Source organism: Hippocampus comes, unplaced genomic scaffold, assembly GCF_001891065.2.
Source record: "Hippocampus comes isolate QL1 unplaced genomic scaffold, H_comes_QL1_v1.1 scaffold279, whole genome shotgun sequence".
Lineage (NCBI taxonomy): Eukaryota > Metazoa > Chordata > Actinopteri > Syngnathiformes > Syngnathidae > Hippocampus > Hippocampus comes.
Genome location: NW_017805456.1, coordinates 453,083 through 462,593, shown reverse-complemented (window position 1 = coordinate 462,593; position 9,511 = coordinate 453,083). Strand labels below are relative to the sequence as shown.

General features: G+C 50.3%; 2 protein-coding genes across 5 annotated transcripts in view; one reads left to right on the top strand and one right to left on the bottom strand.

Annotated features, from left to right (window-relative positions):
• Positions 1 to 152: 152 nt before the first annotated feature.
• atoh1c (atonal bHLH transcription factor 1c) lies at positions 153 to 1,103 on the bottom strand. The gene has a single exon (XM_019874632.1). The coding sequence runs from the start codon at positions 1,032 to 1,034 to the stop codon at positions 462 to 464; it is 573 nt and encodes a 190-aa protein (XP_019730191.1). The 5' UTR covers positions 1,035 to 1,103; the 3' UTR covers positions 153 to 461.
• Positions 1,104 to 2,459: 1,356 nt separating this feature from the next.
• The window catches only part of LOC109518583 (glutamate receptor ionotropic, delta-1-like), a 59,015-nt gene continuing 51,963 nt past the window's right edge, over positions 2,460 to 9,511 (top strand). For 3 of the 4 annotated variants that reach the window (XR_002168779.1, XM_019874539.1, XM_019874537.1), the window contains exons 1-2: positions 5,803 to 6,284; positions 8,041 to 8,196. Coding sequence is in view for 3 of the 4 variants with exons in the window: in XM_019874539.1 (XP_019730098.1) it covers positions 6,197 to 6,284; positions 8,041 to 8,196 (244 nt within the window). In the remaining variant the exon portion in view is untranslated. Of the gene's footprint in view, positions 2,677 to 5,802; positions 6,285 to 8,040; positions 8,197 to 9,511 lie in introns of those variants that run through there. The other variant, XM_019874538.1, reaches the window with a different exon arrangement.

Sequence of the window (9,511 nt, the reverse complement as noted above, 5' to 3'; positions counted from 1 at the left end):
ACTGCGGTTTTCCTTGCCCACATGCCAGGGGCATGACAGCGGGATGTGAAACTTGCCACAACTTGAAATCATGTCCTGTTTTTCAATAAAGAGATGGAAACAACGTTTTTAAAAAATCTGATGCATTGAAAAAAAGAATAGACCAATACGTAAATTATGAAACTAATAATTAATTTGCATTCCTTTTGTATTCCAAGACACCACTCACTTTTTAAAAAATGTTTGTTTCTCGTAAATCAAAGAACCAATTACGTATGGATGAGCGCATTTCAATTAAAAAAGAAAAAACCTTTACAGTAATTGCAAGAAAGACTTGAGGCACGTTGATGAGCGTCACTGCTCAGTGGGCTCGTCCGTTTTAGGATCTGCGCGACGTGGGAACCAAGCAGGTCTTCGAAGAACAAAATGAACTCCCAGAAGTTGACAAAAGAAATACAGCAGCAGTAAGAGAAGTCCAAAAGTCACTTCAGGCTGGGCGGCGTGTTGTGTGTGTGGTCCTCACAGAATTTGGTGACCGCTCGCCTGGGTCCCTTTTCCAGGGGAGGCGCAGCGTCCCCGTCGCCCTCGTCCTCCTCCTCCGACGCGCCGTGCAGCAACTCGCTGAGCGTGGCGATGTAGATCTGCGCCATCTGCAGCGTCTCGGACTTGGACAACTTCTTGTCGCTTTGCAGCTGCGGGATGACGCTGCGCAGCCGGTCGAAGGCCACGTTGAGGCCGAGCATGCGCCGCCTCTCGCGGGCGTTGGCGGCCAAGCGCCTCCGCCTCTGGGCGCGCTCCGCGGCGCGCGCGTCAGGCGGCGCAGAGACGCGGAGGAGCGCGCCCGCCTCGGGGCCGAGCCGAAGCTGCGCGATGGAGCAAGGAACCCAGGCGGGAGGGCCCGGCTCGTCCTGGGCCCTGGCGCGCACGTCGCTCGGGCGATGGGCCGCGTGCAGTTCAGAGATGAAAGGCGTGAAGAGGCTTCTGCGCGGAGACATCGTCAACTTTCTCTCCGTGGCCGCGGCGGCGTGTGACACCCTCGTGCCCGCCCGCCTCATTTATGCCTGATGGGCGTGTGCGTGCGCGTGTGCGGGTCCACCGCTCGCCAGGAAGTCCATTCGTGCAGTTTGGAGAGTTCATCAAAAGGGGATTAGACGCGCGCGAGTGCGCATGCACGTGCAACCTTGGAACGCCACCAAAGGAGGCGATGAAATTCAAGTGTCACGTGACGTCACGCATTTTCTGTCCCAATACTTTTATCCTTACATTCCACATTTCCATTCTGTTGGTGTTCCAATACTTTTGACCACGTTATCCCAATAATTATTTCCCAACTCCAAATTTTCTTCATTGTTACACGTTTTGTTTGCGTCCCGAAGTACTGGGACACCAACAGAATGAAAACGTGGAATTGTTTTCCACAACTATTGGGACACGTCCGGAGCATGACAATGCGGAGTTTTGGTCCAAACTATCGGGACATGTCCAGAATGAAACTATTGGGCTTTGTCGAACCTTTGTAGTCCGTCCTTGTGTAGCATCCCGCGCGTGGACTGTCGGGTTTGATCTGCGGTGCGAGTCTTACGTCAATGAGCCGTTTGATTGGCTGTAATGAAGCGTGGGCGTGACACCACAGCAGGTGTGTGTGTGTGTGTGTGTTGGGGGGGGGGGGTCATCTCTTGCCTTGGCTGAGGTCATAGTGCCCAACCTGATCAGAACCCGAGTCATCATTGGCTATCCCAAAAGTGAGTTTTCCTTTTTTTTGATATCAAAAGTCCAATGGGCATCTCCTGACGGAGGCCTCACTCAAAACCGCTTGCTGCTTTGGGCTTTGGTGTTGGTGAGCGGCGGTCTTCCTCGGGGTGCTTTGATCGCCCGCCCGCGTCGGCTCATTGCCACCAATGAGCCATTTGATTGGCGGGCCCACGAGTGCCAGCCAAAAGCCGACCGGGGTCGGGGGTCCTCCCTTCTGCTCTGTGCGCCGCCATGCTGCTCGCTTTTGTAAAGGCCGCCCGCGTGGGCTGGCACACGCCCGCGCCTAATCCCCTCATGAGTGCGCCAAAGGGCGCTTCCAAAAGACTCTCACTTCTTGTCACTCATGGTCGCTCCGCCACCGCACCGCACCACGCCGCGCCCATTTTTAATTAAGCACACAAAACACCGATCAGCTCCACTGATGTGATGCTTGGCAGCCGCTGGATGACCTGAGGAGGCTGCATACACACACACACATGCACACACACAGACACACACACACACACACAGATGAAAAAAAATGTTACATTGTCATAGTCTTATTCTTTAATCAAACCTGGAAAAACCTGCCAAAAAAAACCAAAAAACAAAACAAAAACAAAAAAATGTATCGCTTCTCAAATTAAGTAATTGATTCGCAAAACAGATCTGCAAAGAAAAAGGAAATATCTCGAGCCTTGACCATTGTGTGGTCGTTTCTGGTATGGCTGCTGCAATTCGCTCGTTGCCCTCATTGCAAAGGTCAAGGGTCACAAGATGGCCGCCTCACGTTAGACGTGTGAGACGACTACAACGGCAGCAGATTTTGTGAAGCTTTTCAATACATCAGGTCGACTTTTCTGCATGATTTGGAAGCTTGAGATGTCAGCATGGTTTTTCTGTGGTCAAGTCGTCCGCCATCCACAAGCCGCCGAGTCTCGTCTCGAACGTCTCAACAAACAAATGGTAAGTGACACCAACCCCCCCCCGCCGCTACTCCGCTTTAGAAATGGAAACTTTGGAACGTACGCACACGTTCTTGCTGACATGCCGTGTGTCAAATATGTATCGCCCCAGTTCAGGTTCGCCAGCATTTTATTTCATATTTGAAAATCCATTTATAAACATTTTTTTCAGCGTTGAGTTGTACACAACGTTTGTGTGAATACTGCCACTTATACGATTAAATCACAGATGACAATGAGAAAACCAAACGAACAAAAAGAAAAGGCAGCGGCGTCGAATAATTGTGGGGGTGTGTGTAGTAACGCTCCGTGTCCCGCAGAGGGAGCCACGCTCCACCAATCGCCAACAGCGCATGAGCGTGTTGCTTTTCTTTACTAAGACACGGTGTAATTAACGTACGAAGACGTCAAAAGTTAGGGAATGACTTCACCTCTGCTCGGGTGCCAAATCCGTTTATTGTTGTCAAGGTAACCGCCACCTGAAGTACACTCATCACGCTGCGAACCAAACAATCATTTACTGTTGAGTGCTCTCTTGATTAGTGGAACCATAATCCTGATTATTTTCTATGAATGCAAATAATGTTGAACACTATTTTGCGTGGGTGCATTTGAAGATTGAGTTCGTTATTCTTGCAATTGAACTGATGTTGCATTAAAAGTTGCACATTCCTGTTTTTTGTTTTGGTCTATTTGACATTGAAGATCTGATCAGAAACCAAAATAAATCTGAAGTGACCTCAGGGGCTCAGCCCATGTTGTCAGTCAGTCACACAACACATAAAAGGACGCATACGGGCACTGGAAGGAGTGGTCGGCAATCGATCGCCAGCCAATCACAGGTCACCTCCAGACACAAACGTTGAGCAAATTCCACACTGGGCCCAGAATGGAACCCTGCGGGACCTCACAACTGTCACCGCCATGCTAACCACCCAATGCAACGTTTAGCCGCTAATGGTGACCAGTCCTTTGTGTGTCTGCATGGGCACTGCCGATGGCTTGGGAACCCATCCTGGGCCTTGCTCAAAGTCAGCAAGAGAGAAGAAAGGCAGAGAAAGAGCGAAAGGACAGACAGACAGACAGAGAGATGAGTGAAAGAGAGAGCGAGAAAATGAGAGGTTGAGAGAGAGAATGGGTGAGTCAGTGTACTGTCCCTGTGAGAGGCCCCCCTCTCACTCTCCCTCGCTCTCTCGCTCACTCTCTCTCTCTCGTCACTGTAGCGAGAGGCACAGCGTGCGGAGCAAGCCTCTTGCCTCTTCTTCCTCCTCCTCCTCCTCCTCATCCTGGTGGCTCAGCTGCTTTTCTTCCTCCGCAGTCCGGAAGCTTCTCCTTCTTCTTACTCTTCATTCTCTTTTTTTTGTGTTCTTTTTTTTTCTCCCCCTCCTCCTCCCGCTTCCTGCATCCCCACTTTGGATTGCTTTCCTTTTCCTTGCCTGCGTTTCTCCCCAATTTGTTCCTTTTTTTTTCCTTGTTCTTTTTTTTGCGCACTGAGGACGCGTCGGCGGCTGGTGTCTGGGTGCGTGCGTGCGTGCGTACACGCGCGTGCGTGCACGCGGCCATGGATCTCCGCATGCTGCTTGCGCTGCGCGCGTGCTTGTTGCTGTTCCGCGGAGCGACGCTGCGTGCCGACTCCATCATTCACATTGGTAAGGCAGCATATACACTCCCTCTTATTTTTCTTATGGGGGGGGAGGATCATGCGGTACGGTCCTGATGGTGCCTGGCAGTGTGGGGTGGGGGGGTGAAGGGGTACAGCCCCCCCCCCTCTCGTTGGTGCGTGAGAAGGGTGTCCCCCCCCCCCCCCCTCTCGTTGGTGCGTGATGAGGAAGACAAGCTGTTGCTCAGTCATTCATTCATCCGCCAGTGGGCTTCATTCAAAGTGTTGCAGGCTTTGTGGAAGCACGAATGAGAGCGACGCGCTTGATTTGCCGTTCTCAACCTGAAATAGGAGGCAACACGCTAAATGACAGGTGTCAAATGTGGTGTAAATATGCCACTCCGCTGATGTGTTCACTGGAAGGAGGACAGAAAGATGCGACATATTGTGACATAAAGTAATGAAGTAGATGCATCAAGGCGAAATACGATGCTGAGTGAACTGTAATGGAAAAAAAAAGTCATGTAAGTGTGCTACACTGCAGAAGAATGAACCAGAAATATGGCGCAAATATGCTGCATTACAGATGTTTACTGTAGAGACATAGTTGATGTAACTCTGCCAAGTTTCAATAGAAAATGGGGTGTAAACACCACATAACAGCGATACACCAAATAAACGAGTTGTTTCGCCGCAAATTATTTTCTTGTATGACAAAAGTCACGTCATGACGTCCGGTGGTGCAGATTAATTAACGTACGAAGACGTCAAAAGTTAGGGAATGACTTCACCTCTGCTCGGGTGCCAAATCCGTTTATTGTTGTCAAGGTAACCGCCACCTGAAGTACACTCATCACGCTGCGAACCAAACAATCATTTACTGTTGAGTGCTCTCTTGATTAGTGGAACCATAATCCTGATTATTTTCTATGAATGCAAATAATGTTGAACACTATTTTGCGTGGGTGCATTTGAAGATTGAGTTCGTTATTCTTGCAATTGAACTGATGTTGCATTAAAAGTTGCACATTCCTGTTTTTTGTTTTGGTCTATTTGACATTGAAGATCTGATCAGAAACCAAAATAAATCTGAAGTGACCTCAGGGGCTCAGCCCATGTTGTCAGTCAGTCACACAACACATAAAAGGACGCATACGGGCACTGGAAGGAGTGGTCGGCAATCGATCGCCAGCCAATCACAGGTCACCTCCAGACACAAACGTTGAGCAAATTCCACACTGGGCCCAGAATGGAACCCTGCGGGACCTCACAACTGTCACCGCCATGCTAACCACCCAATGCAACGTTTAGCCGCTAATGGTGACCAGTCCTTTGTGTGTCTGCATGGGCACTGCCGATGGCTTGGGAACCCATCCTGGGCCTTGCTCAAAGTCAGCAAGAGAGAAGAAAGGCAGAGAAAGAGCGAAAGGACAGACAGACAGACAGAGAGATGAGTGAAAGAGAGAGCGAGAAAATGAGAGGTTGAGAGAGAGAATGGGTGAGTCAGTGTACTGTCCCTGTGAGAGGCCCCCCTCTCACTCTCCCTCGCTCTCTCGCTCGCTCTCTCTCTCTCGTCACTGTAGCGAGAGGCACAGCGTGCGGAGCAAGCCTCTTGCCTCTTCTTCCTCCTCCTCCTCCTCCTCATCCTGGTGGCTCAGCTGCTTTTCTTCCTCCGCAGTCCGGAAGCTTCTCCTTCTTCTTACTCTTCATTCTCTTTTTTTTGTGTTCTTTTTTTTTCTCCCCCTCCTCCTCCCGCTTCCTGCATCCCCACTTTGGATTGCTTTCCTTTTCCTTGCCTGCGTTTCTCCCCAATTTGTTCCTTTTTTTTTCCTTGTTCTTTTTTTTGCGCACTGAGGACGCGTCGGCGGCTGGTGTCTGGGTGCGTGCGTGCGTGCGTACACGCGCGTGCGTGCACGCGGCCATGGATCTCCGCATGCTGCTTGCGCTGCGCGCGTGCTTGTTGCTGTTCCGCGGAGCGACGCTGCGTGCCGACTCCATCATTCACATTGGTAAGGCAGCATATACACTCCCTCTTATTTTTCTTATGGGGGGGGAGGATCATGCGGTACGGTCCTGATGGTGCCTGGCAGTGTGGGGTGGGGGGGTGAAGGGGTACAGCCCCCCCCCCTCTCGTTGGTGCGTGATGAGGAAGACAAGCTGTTGCTCAGTCATTCATTCATCCGCCAGTCGGCTTCATTCAAAGTGTTGCAGGCTTTGTGGAAGCACGAATGAGAGCGACGCGCTTGATTTGCCGTTCTCAACCTGAAATAGGAGGCAACACGCTAAATGACAGGTGTCAAATGTGGTGTAAATATGCCACTCCGCTGATGTGTTCACTGGAAGGAGGACAGAAAGATGCGACATATTGTGACATAAAGTAATGAAGTAGATGCATCAAGGCGAAATACGATGCTGAGTGAACTGTAATGGAAAAAAAAAGTCATGTAAGTGTGCTACACTGCAGAAGAATGAACCAGAAATATGGCGCAAATATGCTGCATTACAGATGTTTACTGTAGAGACATAGTTGATGTAACTCTGCCAAGTGTCAATAGAAAATGGGGTGTAAACACCACATAACAGCGATACACCAAATAAACGAGTTGTTTCGCCGCAAATTATTTTCTTGTATGACAAAAGTCACGTCATGACGTCCGGTGGTGCAGATGCTTGGATGTTTATTGTTGTCGTGGTAACCACCACCTTGTTTCGTGAGACAAACATTTTGTCCTGGTTAAGTTGTCGCAAGCTGATAATGAGCGTAATCAGTAGACTGCACGCCCAGGACTGGTCGCCATGTCGTTGGCAGGGCACAAAACGGACCGGTCGTCCAAAGAGCACCGGCGAGACTCCGTTCAATTTACCGAGGTCACTTTTGAGATTAATTCCAGTTGTCAGAGTCGCTTGAATGCTCCGGACTGGTCGGCGGTCGGTCACGGGGGCACATAAGGACAAACAATGGGCCACTCCCTCGCCAATGTTTCTCTCTCTCTCTCTCGCTCTCTTTTGGCCGCGAGGGAACCAGGCGCAACTTTGAGCAGGACGTGCGCCTCATCTTAAGCCACTCATGACAAAGAGGACAAACGGCCACTGTTGGCGCCTGGCGAGCTGCTCGGTCACACTTTGTCATCAAACGCAGTTCAAAGGGGGGCGGGGCTTGGACAGGAAGCGCGATGATGACACACACACACACACATGCAAGAATCTGGTTTGGTCGAGCTGCAGGGGAAGGTAGAAGTGCCAATCAAGAGTCACTTGTGACGTTCCCTTTTGACAGCATGTCGTCATCGCACGTGCAACTAAAAAAACTGCAATTTCTGCGCTTGGAGGGATCCACCCAGAAAGACTTGGGACAAGATGGTGGCCGGAATGGCGAGGAGAAGATGATGGATGATCCTTTCCGGCTGATCGACTGACGATGACAGTTGATCAATAGCACGAACGCGGCGCCGTCAACCGGTTGATGAGACGCATTTGACCCGGCCGGTTCTTGTCGACGACATCTGCATCGACAAAACACAGCAAACCACAACAACAACCGCAAGAAATTGTCAGACGCATCGGGAGCTTTCATGCTCGTAGAACTGCTCAGTGGAACCGCACAAGTAGACCAGAACCAGAACCAGAAGCGGAAACCGAAGTGCAGCTAGCTTCGCTTTGGCTCTTCTTCCAGCTTTGGTTCGAGACTCATCCGGGTTGCGATCTGTTGCTCCGCTTCGATTGAAATTTTTTTGGGCTTCTGACGCGCTCGTCCTTGTCATCCAGGCGCCATCTTTGAGGAGAACGCAGCCCGAGACGACGAAGTGTTCCAGCTGGCTGTGTCCGACCTCAGCCTGAGCGACGACGTGCTGCAGAGTGAGAAGATCACGCACTCCATCAAACTCATCGAACCCAACAACCCTTTCCAGGCCGTGCAAGAAGGTAAGCGGCGCGCTTCGACCCCAACGCTTGGGTTGCGATCTGACGCTTCTGCTTGAAGTTCGAACATTCGGCTTGGCTCTGATTCCGCTTCTGATTCTTGTCGTGGATTTTTGTCGCTTTGCTTCTGCTTCTACTTCCGGGTATAGTCTTGGTACCGCTGCTAGCTTAGCTCTGATTCTGATGCTGATACGAGCTGATGCGGACGGATGCTGGAATGTCTGATGCTGATGCTGATGTTGCCATGGCGACAGCCATGAACACACCTTTCAAGTTCCGTGACAGTCGCGATGATGACAAACTTGTTCCTCGTGGTGCCACTGCAGGGGATCGTAAGGCAGCTTCCGCAGACCTTACCGATCATCTGATCATTTTGGGGGGGGGGGGGGGAGCAGGACTGGAGACCCCCGGCTGTACTTGATCAGAATTAGAGAATGATTTTTTTTTTTTTTTTTTGTACCGCGCCGTCTTTCCACCCCACCCGCACACCCCCAAATTAGCTGCTTTGTTTGAAAAAAGTGCTGGTTAATAGTCAGACAAAGGAGGCTGATTGTCAGACGGTGATCCATGCGAGTGGGCCCCATTATGTCCAATTAGAGCAAAACGTTTTTTTTTTTCCTCCCTTTCCTGTGCTTCTTTTCTCCATCTGATGACGTTTCCACATTTCTTTTTCCCCTTATTCATGAGCGTGCGCTTGTATTAATTGATAGATTTATTTTTTTTACTCACCAATGTCGTCCTGAAACAAACAGTTGTGGTGAGCGTGATCATCATTTGGAGACTGGCAATGAATCAGTCGCCGGTCATTGTCGGGGCACGTCGAGGGAAAACAATCAAATAAAAAAAACGGCAGATAGGGTCTTTGAAAACGGGACCGTATTTGTAACAAGTAAAAATGAGTCGCAATGGAGCTGCTGATGATGATTTTTTTAGTTTGTTTGTCCGGCTATGAGAACCTTGTAAAAGATTGTGACACGTGCGCGTCCTCAAGACAATTCACGACGGTTTGTTATTCCCCGGGGAAGCCGCAGCGAGCGGGAGCAAAACATGCCAGAGGACCCGGCGGACAAACCTGGCCTCCGTTAGCACGTTAGCATGTTTAATTCATCCGCCGCCGCCGCCGCTGCCGCGTGTAGACGTCTCATCATTGCAGCTTACAAAGTGGCTGAGGAAGACGAGGGAAGATGAAATGTAGCCATGACCAAGCGCACGCGCTGAAACGCATGCACTGGCTGGTGATGTCAGCTTTGTTGACTGTCTGAGTTACTTTTCGTGTCACTCAAATTTCATTTTTTTTTTTTTTTTTTTGTGTCCTGGT

What these genes read in the sequence shown, in the direction of transcription:
- atoh1c (XM_019874632.1), bottom strand. Translation starts at nt 1,034, where the DNA reads ATGAGGCGGGCGGGCACGAGGGTGTCACACGCCGCCGCGGCCACGGAG.